The following is a 27,906-nucleotide window of genomic DNA, read 5'->3' on the forward strand; positions in this document are numbered from 1 at the left end:
TGTATCTCCTAGATTGATGTCTTCGGTATCACTCAGGTTAGGTTTGTTTTTTTCTTCAAAATGAATTAACTCTTTACTAATCTCTTCGAAAGCCTCATCCTCATCATATTCCGATTCATAATCACAATATACTTCTTGAATTATTATTTCGGAACCAGATTGATTTTTAAGACTGGGCTGAAGATTCCTTATGCATGCCATATCACTAGAGCCAGCGTAAAAAGGACTGTACAGAAAGAAGAAGAAAAAGAAAAGAAAACTATCAGGAATGATAATGAAAAGGAAACTGTATTTTATTGGATGATGAAAGATAAAAAGGTTTGCACACTTCAAACAAACTGTAAACATTTGGATTACAACCCTGAAGTAACCCAAACAAACTGAAGGAAAATCAAAATAAACTACCAAGACTCCTTTCGAATGGGGAGAGGAGTGGCTTTCCAGTTATTAAGCTTTGTCTCTGGCCCAACGAATTGAACTTCCGCGTTGCTAGAACCTTCACCATTTTCCACCATGTTCACATCGTCAAACAGCTTTTCAAATCTTTCAATTAATTCCTCCTCAGGATTAATCATGGATTTAGGAATTGTTGTTATCGGGTGATTTCTAGTACCGGACTTTACAAAAGATTTTGATAGATGTGGGACTGGCTTTGGAAGGACCCATGCCTTCTGTTTTGGCTTTCTGGCCTTTCTCACGTCTGTGACAGTGGGTATGAATCCCAAACCACATGTTCCTCAGTTCTCGGGGAGAGATACTGGTTGTATAATGCCTTGCAAAGATGAGCCCAAACCTTTGCCGGGTACAAAACCATTCTTTAACATTTCATAGGCTACCATGACTGATGCAGCGGTTATCTTTGAATTCGGAATGTATTTCCCCTCTGGAATTTTCTCTACCAACATTGTGTCAGAAACCTGGTAAATCCATGGTCCCTGGTCATTTTCTATTCCTTCGACCGGTATAATGGCACTGCTGTGAGCATTTAAACTGTCTTCCCCATGCACAACTATTTCTTGCTTATCCCATTCAAACTTGACCACCTGGTGTAGTGTTGATGGGACTGCTTTAGCAGCATGTATCCATGGTCGACCCAACAGTAAATTATAAGAAACAGCTATATCCAACACCTGAAACTCCATTGTGAATTCAACTGGCCCTATTGTCAGTTCCAGCACTATGTCGCCAAATGAATCTCTGCTTCCACCGTCAAATCCCTGTACGCAAATATTATTCTTTTGGATCCTCTCCTCTTTTATTTTCAACTTGCTCAGAGTGGAGAGAGGGCAGATGTTTGCGCTTGACCCGTTGTCAACCAACACCCGGGTCACTACGGAGTTTTCACATTTTAAGGTGAGGTAAAGAGCTCTGTTGTGCTCAGTACCTTCCACAGGCAATTCGTCATCAGAAAATGTAATTTTGTTTGCCTCAAAGATTTTGTTGGCTATTTTTTCCAAGTGATTCACGGAGATTTTATCAGGAACGTGTGCCTCATTCAAGATCTTCATTAAAGCCTGACGGTGCTCGTCAGAATGGATCAGCAATGACAATTTGCATTCTTTACTACATTCGTAGAAATAGAAAATAACTGCATAAATTGAACCAAACCGCCAGTCCGAAACAAAATTTATATAGTATTAGTTTAATTTGATTCAAATATTTTTTAACTGCATGAATACCCCAAAAGAACCATAAAATAGAAAATAGAAAATAAAAAATAAAAACCTTTTTCCTTTCAGGAAACTTCAAAAACAAGCAAACAACTTTCACAACTTCTAACCCCTTATTGAAAATCATACATATAAAAAGTAAATAAATAAAAAAAAGTAAGAAGCGAGTATCACGCCCCAGCAAATAGGTTCCCTCCCTCCTTTCTCTACGGTGTTTTCGTAGGTCGAGCGATCAGCCTTCTTCAACGTCAATTCTGAGCTCTTTCTCCTCAATTCCCACTCACAATGGTCAGCTTTTTCTCTCTTTCTCTCAAACCCTTTTGCTATTATTTTTCCAAATGGAAAAAGATCCAATCTTTTTTTTAATATGTTTTTATCTTTTTTGCCCAAAACAAGCGCATTCGCGTTGATCACTTATCTTATGTGTTGTATGGTTGAATTTAGCGGTCAGCGCTGGTAGAAAATGAATTTTGTGCATTTGGGGTTTTAATTTTAGTAGAACTGGAACAGTTGGCTTAAAGTGTTTTTCTTTTGATCTCTTTGATTATTGATCCGTTTTCCGCGTTTGTTATATGGAGGTAAAATTGGGAAGGTATATCTATCAGATCTAGCATTTTTAAGTCTCCAACAATGGAAAAAATGAAAAGAATTAACAAAAGGAAGAAAAAAAACGTAAGAATTAACAGAAGGAAGAAAAAACTTTTTTGTTATGAACTAGTAGGATTATTTACACTATATATCCCACCAGTTAATTCTTTTGCAACACCCTAATAGGAAGAACACCAAAATTTAAGTTGGACACCAACTGGGAACGTATGTATCGTAATAAGCTATGGATTCAGCCGGACCCAATAGCTTTAGCTCATACCGTGTATATGTATTCAGAAATCTAACCAAATAGTTACAAATATTAAATTTTGAACCCAGTAACTCGAATGATCAGAGGGTTCAGTGGCATCCTGAACCTATAAAGTTCAAATCTTGGATCCACCTCTGACACCAACCCACACATTTAAGGCTAATCTGGGTTAAATCTTAGATTCATGTTTCTTGAAATGGGATGCTGCATTCATCTCTTTAGAATGGAAAGTCTTGCTCATGAAGGAGGAAATATCGTGCTTTATAACAGGGGCATATGATGTGAGGCAAAGTTATTTTATCAAATAGTGAGGATTTTCCATCAAGAGAATAAAGGTAAAAGCCACTGAGCGGAAATCTGATTTAGGTGTTTGGATATTTTAGTTTTTCCACATGACTTGGAGAGTTGATGAGTTGATGTTGAGTTGGATATAATCGGAGAGAAAGTAGTTTCTGGTTGACATCTATAGCTGTGCAGGAGGCCATGAAAAAGGGAAGACAGCTTTATTTGTGCTACAGTTATGCTTCGGTTTGGAATATGATTTTATGTTACACGTGCTTGGATAGAAAAAGTGAAAGGAGAAATATGCAAAAGTGAGTATCGTGGAATTTTTGGAACGATGGTTAAACTTGAAACTCTGATAGATAGAACCAGAAGCAGTTTATGCATGACTTCCATCTCTGTCAGATATGGCATTAACCTATTTTTCTACAAAGTATGAAAAGAAATTCATCCCTTATTCTTTTCATATCTGGATATCTAGACAAAAGATCCTGCTTTAATATCCTTCACATCCTCTTTGTAGGAGACTTGCCCTGCAGTTAAGAACATTCTGCTTCTAGATTCCGAAGGAAAGCGTGTTGCTGTAAAGTACTACTCGGATGATTGGCCAACAAATGTTGCAAGGGAAGCTTTTGAGAAGGCTGTGTTTGCCAAGACACAAAAGACTAATGCCAGGGCAGAAGGTATGATCTCTCTTTTAATGTTGATTTATTTATTTGTTTTGGTCGTGCTCTTTCAAAATTATCTCCTTTATTTTGTTTCATGTTTTCAAGTATTACTGGCTGCACATTTCAGTCTCCCTGTCAACATTCAAAGGAAGCAAAAGTCATCCTGCCTGTTGTTTAGGTTCCATTCTGCACGAGTTGTCTGTGGGACTATCTTATGCAGTAGATATTACCAGTCTCTGCAAACATAGAATATTATTATAGAACTATTGTGGTAGTCTTAAATCAAGTGCCAAAAACAAAGACAAGCTATTAGAAGTTTTGTTAATTTATCAAATAGGAACTCTTTTAGTAGTGGTAAGTTGACCATTATAATCTTACAAGAGTTGGTTTTCTTTTGTTTGCTTGCATGTCCTCTTCTAGGAGTTGGTTGTCTCCAGGCCATATGAATTTGAAGTCTTGCTCAGTAATTACTCTATATATATTGAGAATTGTCTTTCTGCTAGTTACTAAAGAATGCCCTTGTGATGGGAAAGAAAGAGAACCTTGATCTGTCTGACCACTCGTCTTACTTCTTCTGCAGCGGAGATAACAATGTTTGATAATTATATTGTTGTTTACAAGTTTTCCCAAGATCTTCATTTCTTTGTTACTGGGAGTGACAATGAAAATGAAATAATCCTTGCCAGTGTGCTCCAGGGATTCTCTGATGCTGTTGGTATTCTTCTTAGGTTGTATACGAGAGCAACGTTTTCCTTTCCGATATGCATCCCTTAATATGTTCGTCTTCATGTACTTATCTTGCTGCAAATGCCTTTTGTTTTAGGGGCAACGTAGAGAAGAAGGAGGCACTTGAAAATTTGGACCTTATTCTTTTGTGTCTTGATGAAATTGTTGACGGCGGGTAAGAGTATTGTACCATGTTTAGTTTATTTATTTCAAGTTTTAAGTAATTAAAATCTTTGTCTTAACTTGCTTTGCAACTTTTACTCATTCCATACAAATACTACAAGTCAGAATCGTTTATTTTCTTTTCTTTGTAGTTATATAGAATTGTAGTTATTTCTTTTCTACATGCCCTGTGTAGTACTTTTTAGAGTGTTGACCTTGAGAATTGAAGTAGGAAAATGGAAAAGAGTCGAACATTCAATCTTGCTCTCAATTTCAGTTACAGGAAACTAAGCTGATGAAGAATTTGAATTACTTCTGATTAACTTATATTTTGAATATCCTCCATTTTACTTTCTTATCTCTTGTAGAATTGTTCTTGAAACGGATGCAAATGTTATTGCCGGGAAAGTGGCAAGCAATAGCGCGGATTCTGGGGCACCTTTGTCAGAGCAGGTAAATATTGCTCTATTTCCTGATGTGTTCCTTCAAACTGATCGATATTTGTTTCATTAATTAGCATCCCCGTGCAATTAACTCATCTTTTCACTATGTGTTCTTTCTGTTTTCTACAGACAATAAGTCAAGCATTGGCAACTGCACGAGAGCATTTAGCAAGATCTCTTCTCAAATGATTTGTTGGGTCAACAAAAAAAGAGAAACCAAGGCCTCACGAGTATTGATTTCCTCCTGAATGAACTAATTGATGAGCATCAAGTTGCATTGTTTTAGCTCTTATAGTTCTAACTTATGCCCAGTCTCTTGTTTCTACATGTTTGGACTTAGTTGAACACGTTAAGATATAATGCAAACTTGATTCTTGTGTAGAGAGGGGGGAAGAACTCAGTTGCAATATGGATTGTGGCCTCACATAGTGTCTTTTCCTGATTTCCTTTTCTTGGTCCCGTATTATGTGCCTTTAATGTAGTTAATTATTTTGGGTCATCTTTTCTGTCACGTGAAAAATCATGTTATAACACATCAACTCCGATGGGCTTGTGTGACAATCAATCGATCCCACTAGATCGAATCCTACTACCTTTCAACAAGCTGAAACTTTCGGTTTCGTCGAGCCCCGAGCTTATGGTCTTCCGTTGAGTTTGGGTTTAATGGAATCAATTAAGCCAAGGAAATATATGTACCAAAAGAGATGGTGCATCGCCTATTTATTGTTCCCTATAATTTACTCAAAGTTGTCATCTTCCAAGCTTGCAATTATCTTATTATTGTGATGTTGGTCAGTTCCACAGGTGTTGACAAATTATGGCAATGTTGATGCCATAATGGAGTCACTACATGTCAATGTAAGAAGAAAATGATAAACTTTCATAACTTAAAATAGTAGCTGAATCGAAATAATAATGATGTATTTACTAGGACAAATTAGTCACAATTCATTGTGCAACTAAAAAGCAAAAGATGTAAATTAATTAATGCGTATAAAGCTCGCTATGATCCAATGGTAATGATCCAAATCGAGCTTGCCAGGTTTCGTACTCTAAACTAAAACTTAAGCATAAATTACCAAATGCTCCAATTAGATGTATCATTTCTTTATAAACGATTAGTAACCTCAACAGTCAATACCATTAGATGTAGTTCCTTTCACCTTATAGGCTTAGTTCCAAAAGAAATGAGTCCACAATTATTCATGAAATAAGCCACTCGGTTTTGCTATAGAATCAAAGCATGAAGTAAGTTAACCTGCATGTCTAATTTCTCAAGTGAAACTTGACCACATTCGATACCAAATAGGATAGATGAGATTAAAGGTTTTCCTCTATACCACATTCGTCAATTACCCCTGCAAACATCATATAAAATAGCTCACATAATCAAAGAGCATTTTTTAGGTGAGTCGTACAGGACTGAACCACAAAACTTGTCTTCTCTAAAATACTACCAAGGACATCAACAATATTTTCAAATAAAGGGAGATCTTTGTACATTCCACCCTACTGTGCCAGGAATTTTAGGCTCAATGGAAGTAAGAAATAAGTAAAACCTGATAATAAAAATACCACATGCAAATCACTTGTGCAGCAAGCAGGGCTAAACTGGTTAGGAAACTAAGAAGGATTGCAACACATTGCTTAGTGGAAACAGAACATCACTTATCACTATAGATAAAGAAGGGGTTAATTGTGAAACAAAGAGTTAACAAAACAAGAAAAGTCCACTAGCACGACGTTAGCTCACATTCCTACGTTACATTTGACTGATGACAAATACGTGAAGTACAACCTCGAGGCACAGGGCAGCAGCAAGTCGATTCCCCTCGGGACATGTGAATTTAAGCCATTTCCAAAGCAACACCCTGGAAAGGCCACTGTCAAACTCACTACAAGACTCCGAAAAAGCAGGAGGCATCAAGAGATTATTAGTAGCTGTTCTGCCATAGCTGCTGTTGGGACTGCTTAGGCTGGCCTTGAGAGGCACCCAACGACCCATCCCTTGGATTTTGCTGTTGATGTTCTAATGAGATCCCAGCCTGAGAATGGTAGAAATTTGGGTAGCCCAAGGATCCATGATTCTGCATTGGCTGTTGAGCTTGCCTAAATCCACCACTTTGCTGGTTTTGACCTTGGAAACCATAGTATGTGTTGGCAGGAACAGCTGACATTGTTCTTGAGCCAGGTCCATGAAGCCACATAGCTGAGTTCTCACCCTGAAAGGCAGGGAGAGTGAGCATATACATGAGCTTCAAATCATGGAAAGGAAGAACGGTGATCGACAAAAGCAGTTGATATCAAAACTATTAGTCCAAATGAGAAAAACATCAAAACCTATTATATTAGAGAAAGCGAGTCGACAGCAATTTGTCCTATTGACTTTAAATAATCGAACAGCGTTTATAGCAAGTGAATTGCTTACCTGTTGAAGAGACATCAAATGATTAGTATCCTTGTACTGAGAGCTCAACATATCATCGTAACTCAAGTTAGTACCAGAGGGAGCAGCAGGCGGGTTCATCGGGAAGTTACCAGGGATAGTTGTTGTATTTCCAAAACCACCATATCCAGAAGCAACACTGGCCGACTGAGGTAAGCTGCTGACGGAAACACTGTTCTTATATTGGGGGAGCACTGCCGCTAGCGACTGATGATAAGTACTGTTACCAGCAAATGGTTGCTGGAATGCAGATGGCATATACGTATAGCTCTGAGGCATAAAGGGATAACTAATCATGTTAGCAAACGGTCCCAGAGGAAGTGTTGGTTGGGAGTATGGATGTACAGCAAGATGTTGTGGCACAGCAGGTCCGGTGGTGACACTAGTTCCAGAAAGTGTCTGCTGTGTAGGTTGTGCTGATTGAAAACCAACAGTCCTCAAAGACTGCAAGTCAACAGAAACAATATCAATGATGTACGCCATGACATAAGATAAGGAAGATATCTGTAAACTTATTATTCTAGAAAGGAAGAAGACATAAGATAGAAAATCTCTATCCATATGGTTACACCACCTTTTCATATGCATTGCCAATTAAAATTCAACCCATTCCTCTTAGAGGAATGGATTGTTTCTATACGTCATTTAAAGGAATCACATTTCACAACTTCTTTTGTGAATCTTTTAAATTTCAGATTATTATTAACTTATTGCCCTTTCTTTTCTTTTGCAACAACCCAAAAGAAAATCCTAAATGAGAAAATCAAAAGTTAACAGTTCTTTTGACCAGGAACACCAAAAGGTAACATTATCATAAGAATATTATACACAACCTCGGCCACCTTTTCCTAAATCAAAGGGTCATTTTCTTTTCTCTTAATGAGCTAGACCCTCTGAACTGTACCACACAAATAAACAAATTAGCCTTTGAGATATTTTGAAGATCCATGACGAGTAACTATTCTCTTTGTATACATTTTTTTGTATACAGAGTAAAAACACCAACCCACACAACATGAGTTTAACAAAACATCAAAAGCTGTCTGCCCTAAAACATTGGATGGACATTAAGACTTCAGAGAGATGACCTTCAAATTTTAGTTTCAAGCAGCAGAAGGCAGAAGCTATCTTTGAAATTTCATCCTCAATTGTTAAGAGATCCCACCAGTGTTAGATGCAATTAGATCCATTATGTACAACATTCTCATTATGCACAAACAAACTATAAAAACCATTAAAACTACTTCTAAAAAGGGTAAGAAAATAACATATTTTGCGTTTTACGGTACATGAAAATTTTGACAAGCAACAAGTGATGAGCAATACACCAAGTGCACATGAAGAAAAAGAAATTCACTTTGAAAAATGAATTGACTTCATCAAGATAGCATTACCTCAGGCATGGAAATTGTTGAACCTCCAATTGAAGAAACAGAGTTGCCATATTTTGTGGGCATTGCTTGTGTTGCAGAAAATGGTGAGTATGAAGGATCAGATTCACGACCAGCATGAACATTAGCAGCCAACAAGGTACTTGGCAATGAATTTGTGAAGGCCTGCTCAAACAAAATAGCAAAATGAGTACCTCGCCGTAGAAAATTCTGGTGGAAACTTAAATGTTCCTCTTTTGATTCTCTTGTACTCCATTGACCTACCGCCCCCTCCTCACATGGGAAAAGCAGGCATTATAGGTTTTATCTTTCTAGAGTTTGTAAAACTGAAAACAATTCCTGAAAGAGCATAGATACATTAGGAAAAATAGTAAATTACCACTTATACTAAGTGCCCCCACAATAGTGCCGCAGAATTAGATTCTTCACACGTTTGCCACTATTATTTTATATTTATCAACTTCAAATACAGATTATACAGAAGGAAACTCCAGCAATAGCTTTTTCCTCAAAATATTCTAGGAAAAGATTAAAGGACCACAAGAAAAGGGCAGTCCAAAAGAGTTACAAGAAAAAGACTATCCACGGTCATCTTTCACTCTAACAGACCTCAGCGATTACTCAATTTAGTTAATTTGATTGTCTCAAGTAAAGTTCGATAAAACTATTGTCTATAACTAACAACAGATTTGCTTCGATTGTGCAAGAGCTATTCAAAAGTTATAATATGTAACCACAGACCAGTGCCCATATAGTGAATAATAACAAGTTCACAAATAATCATGCTGTACTTATGATATCCACCAAAAATTAACTTTCAAAAGAGTAACTATAAGACTCGAGAGAATAAAAATGGTCAAATCATTACTAGATTGTGAATAGATCATGATTCTTTGCAGATGTAAATTTTCGAGAATAATCATCTCAAGAACATGTCACAAACTTCTACACCAACCCCCACCTCTCATTGCACCGATAAAAAACAAGAGACTTACAAAAGATACGAATGCATTCACATCTTTCAGTACACTATTAGGCAAACATCTATCCATGCGCAATGTATAGTGTGAACCCAAACTACACTCCACATTTAGAAACCCCCCTCCCTGCTAAGATAATGGAATAAAGCTACCAACCCCGCAACTCTACCATGTCATTCCATATGTCATTTTAAACCTAACAGAATAGCGAGCCAATAGTAAGCAAACTCTATGCAACCCAATTAAAAGTGAAAGTCAAAAGTAAAACATACAGAGCCAATTATTTATTGTGTATGTTCCCCTCAGGGGCTGACTTATGACAAGTTCAACTATAATACACACCCCTGCCCCAAAAAAACTACTAGAATAATGTACTTTTCTTGAGCATTATAATTCACCCGATAAACTTTCAGTACAATTAGCTTCAAACTTCAAAACGCAAAATTATATGCAGGCAAACATCCAATGAAGAGCAGAGAAATTATTTATATCCTTGACAGAGGAAGCTCTTACCATTACATTAGAGAAAGAAGCAAGATTTTGCATCTGGGAACTTGTCTGTGGCTGACTAAATGCTGCAGTCAATTGTTGTGCAGTTTCATATGTGTAGCCACCAGCAGAGGAGGGATACGAGTATTGATTTCCATGTTCACTTAATTCTGTTTTCAACTGCTCTGGTTGTGAAGCAGAAGGTGAATCATAATTTCCAGAACTTGCATTAGTTCTATGGTACAAGTTACTCTCAGATGCATGTCCAAGAGACTCATCACCATAGTATTCGGGAGCTCTGCAATATAAAGATACACCAACAATTAAGAGGAATACTTTCAGCTCCCATGCTTTGCATGGGAGATTAATTTATAAATACCTCAATAATAAGATATTTATGCTATCTTGTAAGATTGATATTTTATACTTGAACGATATGAATATGTTTATACAAAAGTTTAAAAATGCACTGTTGGGCTAGCTTTAAGGACAAATTTGTCTTAAATGATAAATTTTTGGTTGGAGAGCGCAGAGAAAACTGCACCCATTGTCCTAAATGATAAATTATTTGACTGGAATGAAATGAGTCTGAATAGAAGAAGCTGGTATAGAGGATCCATACAGATGCAGCTAACCTCACCTACGTGGGTTTGGAGAATAGTAATGATTGATTTGACTGACTAATATGATGAACATTTAAAAAAAGCCAACTACAAAAATACTAAGAGAAAGTGCAAGGATATATGAAGTTGAATTTAGTAAATCAGAAGCAAAATTAACCGTATATCCACATCATGTAAGTGGAAGAGGCAAAATTAACCTATGAGGCAAAACAAATGACTGAAACTTTCCACATCATCTAAGTGGAAGAAGCGACCAGCAGAGATTTGGCGGTGCATCAATGAATTAAAGAAAACCCACAGTTAAGAAGGAGGTATACCTGGATCCCAAGTGCCCAACTGATGAACCCTCCACATCCTTAGGTGCATCTTCCAAGCTAGTTTTCACTGGAGCAGATGCCAAAGGCCCAGAAAAGGATCCACCAATACCAGCACCAAAGCTACCAAAGCTCAGGTGTGAGCAGTCTGCAGTTTGAACTTGAAGATGGTCTGGGATTACAACAGAAGGACCATCTCCCTCAGGTGACAACCCTCGATCATCATGTACATTTAACTGTTGCAAGTTTGCAGCAACTGATGAAACAGAGACGTTAACGTCTTCAGCTGCAAGCAGATGGCAGAGAATTATTAAACAAAAAATAGACATTTCAATAGATTCTATGTAGCAGAATTTCATATGATGGAACAAACAATTTGATTTCACAGATAAACCACACTGCTTTTCACTTTACGTTGAAACTAATAGTGACATGGAAAGCAGGTGTACATGCCTCCTAGCAAGCATCTCCATGTATGCTGCTCCCTCCCCCCAAAAAGAGAAGTTTCTAGGTGGCTTGAGATTAGTTAGACTTTTCTTCCATTTCAAATATAGGGCCAGCTGAAAAGTATGAATTTTAAGGCATCTTTGAATTTTTAAGGATCCCAAACATCAAATTACTTATCAAAATAACACCAAGCTTCAACTGTACGGGATAAATTCAACTCTGCATGGGGCAACCTATGAACAGCAAATGATTGGCACTTCAGCCTTTTGTCCTTTATACATGTATCAGATGCCCCAGTAAATCAAAGAGATAATGTAGGACATCACGGTTATAATACATTACTAATACCAAAATGCACTTACTGCAAGAAAAAAGTGATATTTTAAATTCCTATTTAAGATCTAAAAGAAACAAAAAGCTGGGAGAAAAAGTATATTGTTTAAACCAAACAGGTTCTTTATGCTACACTTCCCTCATAAGGTGATATGTCAAAAAAATCCAGCTTATTCAAGCTAAATTGATAGGATGAGATCAAACACCGGGACTGTATTCCTAAAAAAGGAAGGTCCGGTGTAGTTGCTCTAAGAACACACAACGATAACATTATACTAATGTCAAAGGGGGAACAGAGAGAATCTTTAGTTTACTGGACTAAAGACCTGCCAAGCCCGGAAACCTCAGAGAGAATAATGAAAAACAAACAATAAGCAATACTATGTCAGACAAGCTATTACATAAGCTATTTGACAACAAAATAATACATATTTTCAACAATGAAAGGCATATCACAATACCAACTCAAAACTATGATATACTAACCATCTTGATGGTCAAAAGTATGATTCTGGTTCTGAAATCTGTAGAGGTCATTCTCATAAATAGATGCAAATCAGACCCTCTCCTGCAAATTTCTGCTTGGAGGACTACCAAGATTTTCAGCAGTGCTGTCATCAGTCCCCTGTACCTCATCAATCTCAGTTTGATGATTAATTCTGTCATATGATATGTTAGCTGGATCAGGATGCAGCTCAGAATCTGCAGGAGGCTCTGAGATAGAGGGCTGGCTAGCAACTGATGGCTGCTCGATTAGAGGCCATTCCTCATCGGTTGAATGATGTTGCACTCGATAATCCCCAGACTCTCGATATACATCAGAAACATTGGATGTATGATCGTCAGAAAACTGAATATTTTGATGTGATGCACCAGAAGGGATCCCTTGAATATGGTTTTGGTTGGCATTGACATTGCGATGAGATACATTAGGTATACTCGGCACTTTGCTCTGCGGCTTACCCATCTTCACAATATCAGCCATGGAAACTTGACCTGGCACCCCGCCCCAAGTATGCTGATATCCAGAAGAATGCTGTGAGACTGATGAAACACCATCAACTGCTGCTGATGCTGGCCTTTTAGTTTCATTTGCAGCAGCATCACTGTAACACGTATTGGAAAAGCATTCAAAGAAAATTCAAAGCAGCATTATGCATCTCTTAAAAGAACGCTGAAAGTGTGCTTAGTCACATGCATTTGTACATTGCACGATTATTGAAGTGAATGAAAAGAATTTGCAACTTCATTAAGTCAATGCGGTGATTACTGATCGTAGCTATTAAGTAGTTAAATTAATGCCAAAGACACTTCAACAGAAAGAAACATACTGTGGGTTAAGGAATACCATACTGGAACCAACACGAGCATCTAAAAAACAACTGATGTCCTTTTGAAAGAAACTGAACCATTTAAGACCTCGAAACTACTAACCTGATGGTAGCAGCCCTCCTGCTTATATTACTTCCGGAAACTCCAGGAGTAGAGGCCAGATTACTTGTATAAGATCCATTCTCCTTTTTGTATCCAGGAGTAGGCTTGGTAGGCTCTGGAAAAAGGAGGTCAGAAACAAAATTATACCCTCACGAGATAACATGACAAACTATGAGAAAGTCAGACCTAATTCTGTTTGAAAAGATTGTGCATTATCATGCATATACCTGACCCACCACGCCCAACATACCGTTCTGCACCACCCCTGCTTCCACGGCCTGAATTGTTAACTGAACCACGCGGCCTAGATTCAGTCGTATCCTTACTCTGAACCAAAGATGAATATAAGTGAAGTATAAAGAAATCAACAACCCATTTAAGAAAGCAATGTAATAGCACCTTATAATATTCTGCTAGAGCATGCAACCCATCAGATAGACATAAAACATATCAAGAGGAAAGTGTCATGCACCACTCAAGACAACAAAACAAAAAAGAGAGCTCAGAAGTTAATTATCAAACCAGGGTAGTAAGAGATCTGAGTAGACTACTTCCCCTTCACTCGTATCATATAAAAATCATAAGAGGAACATGCAGATATCAAGGACAAATGTTAAATCAGCTCCATAACCAATTGTCTCTAGAATTCCTGCTTCAATAAAGTTTACGAACCTCTTTTCTCTTTTCACGTTTGCTCTTCACCTCATGAAAAGTATCTGGGCAGTCAACGAACTCCAATTAGAAGGTGATCAAAATTAATAACAAACTATGGTCACCTAAAGTAAAAATTAAAGCATAAACAGCATAAAGGAAGGCAAACATGATTTATTGGGACTCTGCAAAATATATCAAACTCTGAAGTCTGAATAAGGAATTTCAACTGCAGTAACCAATGTTCTAAAAGTGATGCACAAAAAGTAATAAGTTCTTGGGGCTTTAAGAGAGAAACCAGAAGCAATTCAAGTAAAGCAGGCAGTTTTAAAAGCCCCTAATACTGTATTTTTCTCTTTCCTTTATATTTTAAAATCAGCGTCAATGAAAATCACCTCTCCATCTGATTGCTTTGCGCATATAACTACCCGAATCGCAAGTGGCATGCTCAGCCGGTTAATATAGCTATTAACAAATATGGAACCAGCTACCAGGTATATAGCATAAAATTCAAATCTTGCACTTAAGAAAAGGGTGTTCTACATGATGAAACGTATAAATCATACACTGCAGCTACAGATGCTCCACGCACACAATCCCACTGTGTCATTCTTCTTTCTTAAACAAAGCATCACAAATTAAGAGAATAATGCTCAGAACAGCATGAAAGGCCAAAAAAAACACACACAAACACAAAAGCCAATTATTCTTTTCTTGTTCCTACTCCTAAAAAACTCACAATTTCTAACACCCAGTATCAGCAAAAAAGTAAAGAAACAAAACATCAGCGGGAAAAAAAAACCTATTATCTTAGGTCTTACCAATAAAGGAAGTAACCTTATCACAAAATTAAGAAATCCAAAATCTTCCCAAACTTTTGAGAAACACAAAAACCCTAAAACCCCAGCAATAATATCTAAAACTAACAACACCCAGAAAAAGATTCTTCTTTTAAATAAGAAAAGAAAGATCTTTTTAGGGTTTACGGTAAAGACCTTGAGTAAGAAGCCTATTGACGGCTTCATTAGGGTCCATATTACATTCTTTGAGCATAGCATAGATCTCAGGCTCAGGACAGTTAACTATCTCCTTTAAGCTTTGTACCACCTTCCTTGACCCTGCTGGTATCGCTTGTACCCCAACTCCACCATTGCCTCCTCTGCTACTCATCTTTTCTAAGAGTTACAACTCTTTTTCTGTGAAAAAAGAGAGAAGAAAACAACAAACACCCACTGTATATTCCTCTTTCAGATCTATTAAAGTTAGGTTTTTGGGTCTCTCTCACTTTGTGTATAGACTATAGAGATATGTATCTTCGAAAAAACACGCACACACACAGTGAAGGGGTTTTTGCTGCTTTCTCTCTTCTCTCTGTGGGTTTGGGATTTCTCTATTGTGGGCTTCTTACTCCTTTAATACTAATATAGTTGTAAATAAATGTGTTTTTCCTAAAATCCTCTTCTTCTTTTTTTTTTTTTGGGAAAACCCTCTCTTTACCTTTTTCTTTCTTTTCTCCCTGCCCTAATAAATAAAAGTTATCTCTTTTTTGTATCTGTCTATGCTTCTTCTAATTTTTGCTTCCTTTCCTCTTTTTCTTTTTTTGTTTGTCTTCGAGATTGTGGTTTTGGAAGTTTTACTACGATAGAATAATCAGTACTTTTATAACTGCTTCAGAAAAATATTCTTGTTTGACTTTGTACTGAGTGGGAGGATTTCTTTTTTTAACTTTTTTGGAGAATTTTTTTTACTAGTGCGTAGTATTTTTATTTTTTTACATGATTCAAGTACAAAGTTTTGTTTGAGGGAAAGGACTAGGCTTGAAATTGAAATTCATAAAGCCTCTTATGTTAAAACATAGTCCGTCTTTTCTATTTCTTATACTTTTTACGATGTAGGGATGAATATATAATTAATCAAGTTATATTGAATATGTGAGCTTTTATTACATTTGAGTAAATATGAACAACTAATTAAATATAATTTTTAAAATTGTGAAATCATCTTATTATCGTGCAAAATCTATTATGTACAAGAAGGCCACAAAATTTAAAATAAAAATTTGTGCCCTTTTATAATTAGTATAATGTGAAAAGAAATTACAAGCTCTCTTGTCTCATCTTAATAGTATAGTTTAAAATTTACTCTTTTAGAAGAAGAAAAAAAAAGGAGAAGGGTATTACATGCTGTATAATTAACCCTCACATGTAAAGTGAAATTTTAGATAGCCAACCAATGCACTACAAAAGATTCCTCAAAATTTTACTCTTTTTGTGTTGGCCTTATGAATTTTTTTGTGCAATTTTTTTAATGAAAAATAGAAAATAAAATAATTAACATTCATAAATCCGAAAAGAAACAAGAAATAAATTAGTATTCATTCGTTCCCAAATTAAATGCTTTTATATTATTTCATAATTTATACGAAGATTTTTTCACGTCTTTTAATATTTATTAGCAAAACGATATTTTGTGGTGCTTACTTTAAATATATATTAGATCAAATTATTACTAATTAATACCTAAAGTAGGACAAATACAGAATCTTTTTCTTTAAATATTTCTAGGAAAGGAGATACTCAAAAACTAAAAAAGAAGAAAATAATTTGGTGAGAACTACAATTTACATGAAAATTTATGAATAACTTCATAGATTACAGGTGCAACAATATAGCCGCGTAATGGATATTTAACTAAATTCCGATTCCTGCAAAAGAGACATCACGCGCCGGTGGAGCAAGTGATAGAAAGATTATTGGAAGTGGGCCCACTTATGAGTTTTGAGCACGTTCGATTACATTGTGTGTAGTTCACTCGCTCAACGATGAAAGTATCGGAATTCAATTACCAAAAGATGTTTATCCATAAAAACTTTTAATAATAAAAGTCATTGATTGGTTGGTCCAAATTTCCAACTTCGCACGCAGCTTTCCTTACAGCAGATGACGTGCTGGGAAAAAGGCTTTTCTTTAATGGGCCATTAGTAAGAAAACTTTCCGTTTTGGGCTCTAAGATTTGACCAGAGTCTAAAATCTACAATGGGCCTATCACAATGTTACAGTATAGCCGCTCTAGTGAAAAAAGATACTATGCTTTTTATATATTAACGGATAATATACACACACAAAAAAAATATGGAGTAATCAGGGCATCCCGGTGCACTAAGCTTTCATATATATATATATATATATTGACTAGTGAGTATAATTATCTTTTGTTGACTTGCCAAACGCGTAACTCGCCCAATTTGATAAGGCTTCTACTCTACTAAACGAGGGACAAGTCGATCGAGTTTACTATTTATTTTTTCTGAAGAATTAACCTAAATAAGCGTTCACCTAATCTTTTAAACTAAAAATAGCCGGCGAATGTATAATATATATAAAATTCATGTATACTATGTGTATAACTATGTATAATCAATGTCTAATATATATATATATATATATATATATACATCGGCTAGAAAAGGCAAACAATAAATATGGTCGGTTAACAATCCCTTAATTTCTAGTTGGCTTATATTAATTACATACTGATTAGATATAGTTGTACACATATTATGCACAATATTTTAAAAGGCGGGGCGTTTTATCTCTACGAGGCAAGGCGTAAGCCATGAGACATGGGGCGTAAGTCCCACGGATCTTTAATTTTACTAATTTCAAGAATTTTAAGATAGTATAAAATAAAAAATAATTATATTAAAATCGCAAAATTATAACAAACAATCTATTTATAATATTTATAAATTATAATTCAACTATGAATAGTACAAAAAGTATGACATATATCATAATATGCAAATTAGCTGCAATGTCGTTACAACTCAAACATCAAAAGTAATGTATTGGATGCGAAATTTTATATGTATCTCTTAAGGAGTAATGGATATTGAAAGAATTTCGATATTATAATTTGATATATTTTTTTAAAATACTCCTTTTATTTAATATTCTTTCTATTTGAAAGAAAATTTATATAAAACATGATTCTCAATTTAAAAATATGATTCTCTAGCATCATTTATTTTTAAGTTTCAACAAGTTAATAAAGTGACACATAATTCACCATACTATACTATGATAACTAATTATTTGTAAATAGTTATTAGCTGATACTGATATATTAAATTAATAAGTATTGTATCTCGTAAACGTGAAAAAAGTATTTAGGAAAATAATTATAAGATAAAAAATATGGACTATTATATATATATATATATAATAAAGACATAATAAAATTTAATAAATAAAAACTTTTTAAATGAAAGATTTATTTAAAATTTACTATCATGGCAGTCTTTGTGGATAACGTGCAATTATTTTTATTTTAATTATGATATAAAATACTCTCAACTTAATGATGTATAATTAAGAAAAAAGTAATTTTGAATAGTCAATGGTTTATTAAGAAAACTTGAGCATTTACAAGATTAGTTACGCTCAATTGCATAAAGTTCTATTAGGCGAACCCAGTACACTGGCGTTGGGCATGTCCGGGGCATAAGCCCCGAAGATCAAGACATAAGTTTCACGGAACTAAACCCCAGATATAAGCCCAGGGACGTTTTACGAGTGCTCTGCCCCAAGACGAGACCTGGACGAGTCCCAATTCAACCTTTTAAAACATAAATTATGCATGGGTTATAGTGTGTTTTATTGTTTCTTGGGCATCACAAGTCACTAAACTATAGTTTAATAGCCGTCCTTAAATTTGGAATAGAACTTTAAGATTCGTTTAGTGACCATCAAATTATCAAATACAACGTACTCTCCATAGTCTTTAAGAGGTCGTTTGGTAGGGTGTATAAGAATATTGCGGAATAATGTGTATTAGTAATGCATGTATTAGTAAAGCAAATATTAGTTATGCAAATATTATTTCTTATCTATTGTTTGGTGTAGTGTATTAAAATTATAATGCATTGCATAATTTTTTTTAAAAATAGTTGCTTACAAAAATGTCCTCCATATTCTTTAGCTTTAAGAGACTTTAAGGACAATTTTGCCTTTAACCATGCTAATGCATGCATTAAAGCCTTGGTATTACTAATGCCATGGTTTTCTATACATTACTTATGCATAGGATAGTGCCAAGTATGATGTATAACTAATACAAGTTGAAAAAGGTACTAAACAAGATATTAGTAATGCATAGAGCTAATGCTTGCATTATTTTTTCTAATATCTCCTACCAAACGACCCCTAACTCTTCACAGGAGCTCCCTCTCTAAGTATCCGATAAGGATAATAATTTCGGGATAAAGTTTGGGATTAACCTTATCTTATGTTTATGTTTGATTTGCATTATTAGTTAATACCGGATAACTTTTAGGGATCTTTTGTTATAAGGTATAAGAAGGTATATGGGTGATTTAAAAATTTAATACCACCTTAATATTCTGTTTGGTTAGCAGACCAGATATAAGTTATCCCGATGTTAATTTTAACACCAGGATAACTTATATCTTATAGAGGATGAGGTAATTAGCACCGGTATAACTTATACTTTCTTAGAAATTATGTAATTGTCATTCTTAATACAACATACCAAACAGTGAATAAACAATAATCCTAGCATAACTAATCCCAGCATAACTTATCCCAACATAACTTATACCGACGTTAGATGTATTCCAACCAAACGAACCCTTAAAGGTTAGATATAGACTAAAGACTATTACTTAAGATTTAAGGGTGGTATTCATAGTAAACGTAACTGTAACAACGCCCCAAGTTGGTTAATAAGTGTACTATTACAAGAAGTGTCAAAACTGCGATAGTTCGTGTAAAGAAAAGATCACTTCTTCAGTCTGAAGATGAGGCTCCTCCACAGCCCCTTACCTCCACCACTGTTAACCTCCTCTGCACCGCGCAAAACCTCAATTCTTCCCAAAAAAGCTTCTGTCAACTATGCACAGAAACCCCTTCAACAAGCTCTATCAACTGGGATCTCATTAGTTCTATCTTTGGGGCTTCTTGTTTCTGCTCCTAATTCCATCTTTGCCTTGGAATCTCCTTCAGTACTTGAATCTTCTAACTCAGTAAATTGCCCCGAGAACGAGGTGGAGGAGGTGTACACTACTGAAGTATCAAAAGCGGTGAGCAATGAAAGGATTGTGGAAGAGGCTTGGCAGATTGTGAACGACAGCTTTCTTAACACCAGCCCTCGTTCTTGGTCTCCTGAATCTTGGCTTGTAAGTATACTTTTTTCTCTCTATCTATCCTTTTGAGATAAAGGGTTTCTCTTGCATATCAATCCATGACTAAATATTTTGTTACTTCCAGAAAAAGAAAGATGACATCTTAAGTTCATCAATTCAGACAAGGTCGAAAGCTCATGATATTATCAAGCGGATGTTGGCTAGCTTGGGTGACCCCTATACACGTTTTCTTTCTCCTGAAGAGGTATATAACAAGTCCTCTTTACACCTATATTTGCATCTGTGTTAGTTGATGATCGACTTTTTGACCTGTATGTTAAAACTGGCATTCAATTTGTTGTGGAAGGATGGAAGACTAACACATGGGAATACAATAACTTTTTTGGTTTGGATAGTTATATGGCACAAAAATCATATTTCCGAGTTCGCTATTACAAAGCTTTAAGTACACTGGATATATACTTCCGTTTAGAGGTTGAAAGGTATTTATCAGTGAAGTTTGGAAGAGGTTTGACACTTCATTGTTAGCATTAGGGCATCAAACTATTTTAAGTTCCTTTACATTCTGTCCACGCTTTTTTTTTGTGATACCAATATATGTTAGTATAATTGTCCTGATTGTGTACGCATAGTTCATTTTGTTAGTTTTCCTTCCTTATGTCGTCCTTCCATTTTATTGGAGGAAACCGTATGTTAGATACGATTTTTAGTATTTTTCGGCTTTCAATCATCTTCTCAGTCAAGCGTGGTTATCGTATGGTAAATCATGAGATAGATGATTTCTCTCCATTCCTTCTTTCTAAATCTGCCTTGCATTTTCCTTATTCAAATAAAACCTTTTACTCACAAACCTTTCAGTGTCCTTGTTCCATGACATGTACTGCTTGTCATTGAAAGTTCTCCAAGATGGCTAGATATGATATGACTGGGATTGGAGTTAACCTCAGGGATGTTCCCGATGGCAATGGAGGTTCAAAACTGAAGGTTTTAGGGCTCCTATTGGATGGCCCTGCCCATAGCGCTGGTGTACGACAGGTATGTCGTATACGGTCTGCTTACTACAAAAGCATTTGCAACTTTTGCGCTGATGTTCTTTTTCCCCCCATTGGACAAGTAGTTGATGAAATGCTAAATCTCTCTGAATTATAGTCATGATTACTTGATGATGCCACTCACTGCAACGAATTTTTCATAGTTTATTTATTAAAACAATTGAATAAGGAGAGAGAAGCTTTGAACTGCCAAACTAGTAGCCTCTGATTCAATATGCTTTCCTTCAAGGTCTTCAGTCCTTCTCACAACATGTGCTTGGGGCCTTGCTTGTTAGTTTATTTGGTGTCTTGTACTGCATGATGCCTCGTGATTTTTAAGTGCGTGAAGATGTGCTATTCTGGCTGCAATAGGTATAGTCAATAGCACATAATACTAAGTTTTACCTTGCAAAAAATAAAATAAAAAATAAAAAATTAGCACATAATTCTAGAAATTTACTAGACCTATACCTATCCGGAGGTTGTCGTGGGTAAGGTGCCTTTTCGAGCTTCTGATGGCTATCAGGCTTTAATGTCATTTGTTTTCAATTATTTGCTTGAGATTTGTGAAGTTTAATACTTTGTTATATATCCTTATGCTTTCTCATGTATCTTTATCTTTTTTTGTGAGAAAAGAAACTTTCTTATGTATCCTTTTCATATGATCTTGGGGGTTGAGGGCAGCACCTCCTCTTTGTATTATCCCTTCTTAATCACCAGATTATCTTTTGCTATCGACTAAACCATGGCAGATGAGGAATAGTGAATTTGGCCCTTGCGAGGAAGGAAAATCTCCTGCTCTGCTATTGCAGTGCTCAATGAATTCTTTCATGCTGTTGATAATCTCTTTTAGTTCTTTAAATCGTTAATGTTCTAAAAAAGCTAGCATGCAAAGAGATGGAAGTTCCCTAATCTAGTGGACCTTTCCCTTCGCAATGGTCTTTCAAAGAGTTAATAAGAAGTGTTCTATTTGGCCTATAAAAATACTATATCTCACCTACTGAAGAGTTGGTTGGAAGCTCTTCGGTTATTCGTATCGATTTTGCACATATTAAGAGTTAGTTACAGGTCTAATGAGTTTGATTTTGTCTTTCATGTTTATAAGAAAGATAATGCCCATGTATGAGACTCTAGCTAGAATCAGAATCAGACTCATCCCTCTGTAATTTATTTTGTTTATTCCATTTGATCTAGTCATTGAATGTATCCCTACTTCGTTACATTCTCTCTACAATTTTCCCTTCTCTAGTTTGATTTACCATTCAGTTGACAAAAGTTAACGTGTATCTTTCATGTGACCTCGTGGCAGGGAGATGAACTAGTGTCAGTGAATGGGGTGAATATGCGGGATAAATCTGCCTTTGAAGCATCTTCGCTGTTACTTGGTCCAAGTGGGACATTTGTGAACATCATGGTTGTGTTTCCATACATTGCCGGACCTCAATAGGTCTACTGTTCGATGATATCTTCATGCTGGTTCTCATGATATAATTGCAGGTCAAGCATGGGAATTGTGGACCTGTTCAATCCATTGATGTGGAGAGGCAGTCCATTGCTAAGACGCCGGTTTTTTATCGTCTGGAGCAGATTGAAAGTGGTTCTGTTTCTGTTGGTTATGTGCGCCTAAAGGAGTTCAATGCATTGGCCAGAAAAGATTTGGTTACTGGTAAATATCTGTTCTATATGCAACCCTCTGTTGAGCACAATAACTGAAAGAGAATGTTACTAGTTTAAGCGCTACTAAAGAACTTCATGTAAGAAATTAAAGGTTTTCTGCTTTTTACCAAAACTTTCTTGTTAAGAGTGTAACAGTAAGTGGACAACTATCACTTGAATAACGGGGGATGGCAGATGCGAAGATGCTGATGCCAGAAGTAAACATTAAAATGGAGGATATAAATATGAAATGAAGTCCAGCTTTGTTTCACTAGAGGGTTTTATGTACCTAATGGCTCTGTCAGATAAGCTGAAAGCTAGTAAAGCAGAAGTCAAGTTTAAGCACAAAATTTAATACATACATATCTCAGTAAGAGGGTTTTGCATGTCTTGAAGAACAAGTTGAAAGAACTCTGTGATGACTATAATTGCATTGTGGAGCTTTCAGCATCTTCCAATCATTGGGCATCTTTGTTTGAACTGCATTACATGTTAGAATCATAAATCCTTGATTCGTCAAGACCTGAATAGCTGATGAAATGACAGGAGATTGTGTGCTATTGTATTCTGGAATAAAGTTTGTGTTGTTGGCATTTAGACTGTATGGCCTAACTTGTTAAGAATTGAAAGTATTATCCAGAAAAGTTTTGTCCATTCTGGATATCTCGCACCTGAGACATGGTCTGAACTCTTTCAGTTTCAGCAATTGAAAAAAAGCATCTTTTTCTGCAGCAATTAAGCGACTTGAAGGCATGGGTGCCTCATCTTTTGTTCTTGATCTCAGAGATAACCTAGGTGGACTAGTGCAGGTTTTCCTTTACCCCTTGTTTGATTTGGTCTATGAGTTTGACAGTTTATTTGCATATAAAGTGGCAACGTTTCTCCTTTCAGGCTGGCATTGAAATTGCGAAACTTTTTCTGAATGAAGGAGACACGGTACACCATAGTTCTCGTCTTCTATATGGAACATTAGCTGTTGTGCGATATGGATATGCTTGAATTATCAGCTTTAAATACTTACCGTTCAGTAAGAAGCTTTTATTCTACGATATATATGTATTTGCAGGTGATTTCCACTGTTGGAAGGGATCCACAGTATAGAAGGAATATTGTTGCAGAAGCTCCACCTCTTATTACAGCTCCAGTAATTGTAAGATACTCTTCATGAATGAAATTTGCAATTTTCATTATATAAGAGCCACATCAATGACATCATCTGTAAAATAGAAGAATCCTTCAAAACTTTCTTAAATTGCAGGTTTTTCTCTTTGTTATTTTTGAAATGAACAATTGCATTAGTATTGTCCTGAATGAGAAACTTGGAACCTACCATTCACTGTCAAATATGAAGCAGACTTTGCACGAAAACCTTTGAGCTTTTAAGGTAAAGTGGATTGTAGATGCAAGTAGAAGTTTGTTTCTAATTTTCTTTAAAGTAAATTGACCACTTAAATATTCAAAGTTTGCAGTTTTACCATATAAGTCTAAAGAAGTGTTAGATATCGACTTCTAATCCTCTTATATCTCATGCCTCAGCATTAGCTTGGGTCTTTGCTTTAAGCTGTCTCAAAATTTAACATTTGATGCCTTAAATTTGGTGAAGTTGGTAAGAGCAGTGGATAAATGAAAAGCAGCTATTCATATGTAACAGTTTGGTGATTTGTACTAATGTTTTCCTGATTATATGAAATCATAAGTGGCTGCATTGCACAAACTTAGAGTAGATTCCTTAAATTTGCTGAAGTTGCTAAAAGAAGTGGATAAATGAAATACACAACTGATACTGATCTAACAATTTGATTTTAAGCTTATGGCTTCTGGTTTCTTGACTATAGAATCGTGGAGTGGCTGTGGGTAATGTTGCAAATTTAGGAATATTGCCTTTTCTCTGTCTAGTTCGCAAATGTTACTATTTGTCTTTACCACTCTGATGGTCTTAGTGACTTCCAATGCAGGTATTGGTTAACAAAAAAACTGCAAGTGCCAGTGAAATTGTGAGCTACTCACACTATATTGTTGCACCAGTTCTTGAATTTTGAAATATTTGTGTTCTAATTTCTGAATTTCTCTTCAGGTTGCAACTGCACTTCAAGATAACTGTAGAGCTGTTCTCGTGGGAGACAAGACATATGGGAAGGTCTGAATTTATAGTTATTGTCTTTGCCTTCCGTGAATCCATATTGACGTAGTCTCTCTCTTCAATATTTGAACTTCTTTATGGGCATACTAGATGGTATAAGTACATCTTTATAAATTGTAAAGTAACTTCTGTCAACGGTACGCTACATTTATTAACTAAACAAGACTTCTTTGTTTCCCCAAGAAAGTGTTTCCAATCAGATACATGATTAGGCATAACTTAGGAATTTCTTGTATATTAACTTTCCAAGATCAAAATGCTGTGCAGTGTATACTCATGTATGATGACCTGACTGAATCTGAACCTTTACCATCACTCCTTTCTTACCCTAATTTCCCCTCTTGCATTTTGGTCATCCCATTCGTCAGTTCTCAAACAAGTACAAAAAGCTTGATATAGACTCATGATTACCCTGTCTGCTGCATCTTATCCTCGTCATGACATGATTTGTCTCCTCTTTTATGAATTATCTATCATTGGAAAAATAAGCACGATAGAAATAAATCGAATATGCATCGGACTTGGGGAATTTGTGAAAGGGGATGAGGCTAACATATATAGGCCTGAGGCCAAAATTATAGTTGGATAACTAATGTGCATGGGGCTCTGAGGACCTTTAGTGCAATCCATTTAAGACCCACATACCCACTCTGCGACCTCTACAATTCATCGTCAACTGTGGCATACTCTCGTTGGTTATGATTTTTTACCTGACTAAGATGAAGATAAAAGGTTCTTCATCTAGAATGAGCGAACTACAGCCCTAATGAAGTTGTCTCTTTTCACATTATATGATCGTTGACATTTCAGTCATTATAGAGATTAGAATATCAAATCATTCATTTCAATTGAATAATAATCAATGCTTTCTGAATCATCTGATAGAACCAATTATGTCTACCAGTTGAAGCCTTTTCCATTAACTATCAACCTTAAAAATCTATCTTCTTTATGGTTTCCCCGTTCTATAGTCCTGCTTATGTAAAGGGGGTCTAATTGAATCCTTAGCTAGTCTGGTGCCACTATTTGTTGTTGCCAGGACTAATAGACCTCCACATTGGCGCATATTAGCAGCCAAAGGAAAAACAACTAGCATTGGTGGTAATTAACATATTCATTTGATTTGAAGAGGGGAACACTTACTTAAGAACAGAGAGTGGCTGAGTCGGGGATCTCAGCTCCTTCCTGTTCCCTATCTGAGGCGTTTGTGTTGCAGTTCCTTTAACAGTACTCTATTTGGGAAGACGTGCTCCTGGAAATTGCTGCAACTGTCTGGAGAAGAGTTGTGCTGAGATGAATACAATTACACAAGCTCATTTAACGGCCTAAGTAAGTCAGGGGAAGGAACTGTACGGAGAAAAACCATTATTTGGGTAACCAGATCCCAAGGGGACTATTTTAAGGATATTGCTCTGTAATCAGTTAATTTCTCAGACCGTGAATTAAGTATATTTGCTTTTTGTCATTTTAGTTGTTGGGAGGAGATCTGTGCAGTTGGCACTGTATATGGCCTTTCACTGTGAGGTTGAAGTAGCTTGAAACCCAACTATATATTTTTACCATAGCTACAAAGTTCTGGTGTATGGGAGGGTAGATTTTCTGGTTCTTCTTTCTGAGTTACAACATCACTGTATTCTTCGCATCATTGCAGGGGCTGATTCAGTCTGTGTTCGAGCTGCCTGATGGCTCGGGTGTGGTTGTAACAATCGGGAAGTATGTCACACCAAATAACTTGGATATTAATGGAAATGGAGTTGACCCAGATTTCAGGAATTTTCCTGGTAAGATATTTACATGTGTTAACAGCATATTGTTTCTCTGAACCTAAAACTATATAATATTTGCAGCTTGGAGTGAAGTCACCAATCGGCTGTCAAAGTGTCATAAGCCACAAGGAGGATAAGGTAAAGTTTCGTATTTTCTTCTTCTTCTTGTTTCTTTATTAGCTTATGGTCTCTTATAATTGCACTTCCGTTTACATACAGCTTGCTCGTTTTCCTTTCTGTGCCATTCTGATTCCTCACCATGATGGATGAACTTGGGCTAGTCCTATGATTGTGCAACACTTGGTTGATATGCGTTTAACAGATGTTCACCTTCACAGCCGTTTAGCTTCCCCCTTTGCCTGGGCACCACCAGGAAAAAACCAAGATTGGATACATATTGCAAACTCTCCTATTTTTGGGCATTAATATTGAAGCACACATCAAATCAATATCAGCAACTTTAATCAGATCAAGTACAGAACCGGCCACTGGATGATGAAATTAGCAGCAAGAACCAGCTGAGGTGTGTTATTGTATTTAATCTTACTGATGGCAGGAGCCAGTGAATGCTAGTAGCACAAGGTGTGTACATAGATAACTAGCATTTTGCCTGATGTACAACAATGCAATATTGTATATATATATTTTTGAGTAAATCAAAATCTTGTGAAGGAATGTGTGCCTCATATTGAACTAAATGAATGACTGAGGACATCGATGCCCCTAGGTGGAGTTGGACACTTAAAGGGGGTTAAAGTTTTTCACTTATCTGTCTTAACAATGAAACTAGTGTTACACCAGTTGGTAACAAAGTGGATTGAGAGATTCTATGATGAACTTTTTGAATAAATGGTAAATGTTTTTGGAATAAAAAAATACAACTATGTCTTACATGTTACCAAATGAGGCGTACATATTACTACTCATTGAGGAGAGATGCAAAAAATGAAGTTTGCAGCAGAAATAATGAAGCATTATAAAGTGTTAGATTCCTCCATCTTTAGTCTCTGGAATTGACTACTACTTGCATTTAGGGGAGAGTGGAGAGTAATGGCAAAGAAAATGGTCAGATTATTGGTAAAATGGTGATACCACAAATAACTTCATTGCCTGAGATGTTTATAGTAATCTGCTATAGCCATATAGCCGGTTAATTGAACATGTATTGTATATTATCAGTGTATTTAAATCCTTGATTTTATATCTATTTTACATTGTAGTCGGAAATAGTG

General features: G+C 36.0%; 2 protein-coding genes and 1 non-coding gene across 8 annotated transcripts; 2 read left to right on the top strand and 1 right to left on the bottom strand.

The window, feature by feature from the left end:
* The first annotated feature begins 1,799 nt into the window (after positions 1–1,799).
* On the top strand, positions 1,800–5,232 carry LOC107770297 (coatomer subunit zeta-2-like). 2 transcript variants are annotated; one of them, XM_016589590.2, is made up of 7 exons: positions 1,808–1,958; positions 3,096–3,244; positions 3,335–3,494; positions 4,060–4,207; positions 4,303–4,380; positions 4,736–4,820; positions 4,940–5,232. In XM_016589590.2, the coding sequence occupies exons 2-7, from the start codon at positions 3,149–3,151 to the stop codon at positions 4,997–4,999; spliced, it is 627 nt and encodes a 208-aa protein (XP_016445076.1). In that variant the 5' UTR covers positions 1,808–1,958; positions 3,096–3,148; the 3' UTR covers positions 5,000–5,232. The 2 variants fall into 2 exon arrangements, with proteins under 2 accessions (XP_016445077.1, XP_016445076.1); XM_016589591.2 differs by lacking the exon at positions 3,096–3,244 and having other exon boundaries at positions 1,800–1,958.
* Positions 5,233–6,457: 1,225 nt separating this feature from the next.
* LOC107770296 (uncharacterized) lies at positions 6,458–15,380 on the bottom strand. The gene is made up of 10 exons (XR_012708008.1): positions 14,914–15,380; positions 13,940–13,983; positions 13,495–13,594; positions 13,268–13,382; positions 12,320–12,939; positions 11,057–11,339; positions 10,141–10,414; positions 8,651–8,812; positions 7,239–7,700; positions 6,458–7,032 (listed from the first exon to the last, which is right to left on the bottom strand). It is a non-coding gene; the product is annotated as an uncharacterized LOC107770296 (transcript).
* A 4,277-nt stretch (positions 15,381–19,657) lies between these two features.
* Positions 19,658–27,330, top strand: LOC107805170 (carboxyl-terminal-processing peptidase 1, chloroplastic). 5 transcript variants are annotated; one of them, XR_012708009.1, is made up of 14 exons: positions 19,658–20,114; positions 20,206–20,325; positions 20,979–21,116; positions 22,422–22,526; positions 22,610–22,778; positions 23,501–23,577; positions 23,660–23,704; positions 23,835–23,918; positions 24,027–24,152; positions 24,724–24,762; positions 24,843–24,905; positions 26,560–26,689; positions 26,756–26,812; positions 26,894–27,330. XR_012708009.1 is itself a non-coding variant. In XM_016629163.2 (13 exons), exons 1-12 carry the CDS (start codon positions 19,737–19,739, stop codon positions 26,809–26,811), a joined length of 1,404 nt encoding a protein of 467 aa, XP_016484649.1. In that variant the 5' UTR covers positions 19,661–19,736; the 3' UTR covers position 26,812; positions 26,894–27,330. The 5 variants fall into 5 exon arrangements, 4 of the variants coding, with proteins under 4 accessions (XP_075106263.1, XP_075106262.1, XP_016484649.1 ...); XM_016629163.2 differs by lacking the exon at positions 24,027–24,152 and having other exon boundaries at positions 19,661–20,114; XM_075250163.1 differs by lacking the exon at positions 24,027–24,152 and having other exon boundaries at positions 19,693–20,114; positions 20,940–21,116.
* The last annotated feature ends 576 nt before the right edge of the window (positions 27,331–27,906 follow it).

The sequence above is a fragment of the Nicotiana tabacum genome, chromosome 3 (assembly GCF_000715075.1).
Source record: "Nicotiana tabacum cultivar K326 chromosome 3, ASM71507v2, whole genome shotgun sequence".
NCBI lineage: Eukaryota > Viridiplantae > Streptophyta > Magnoliopsida > Solanales > Solanaceae > Nicotiana > Nicotiana tabacum.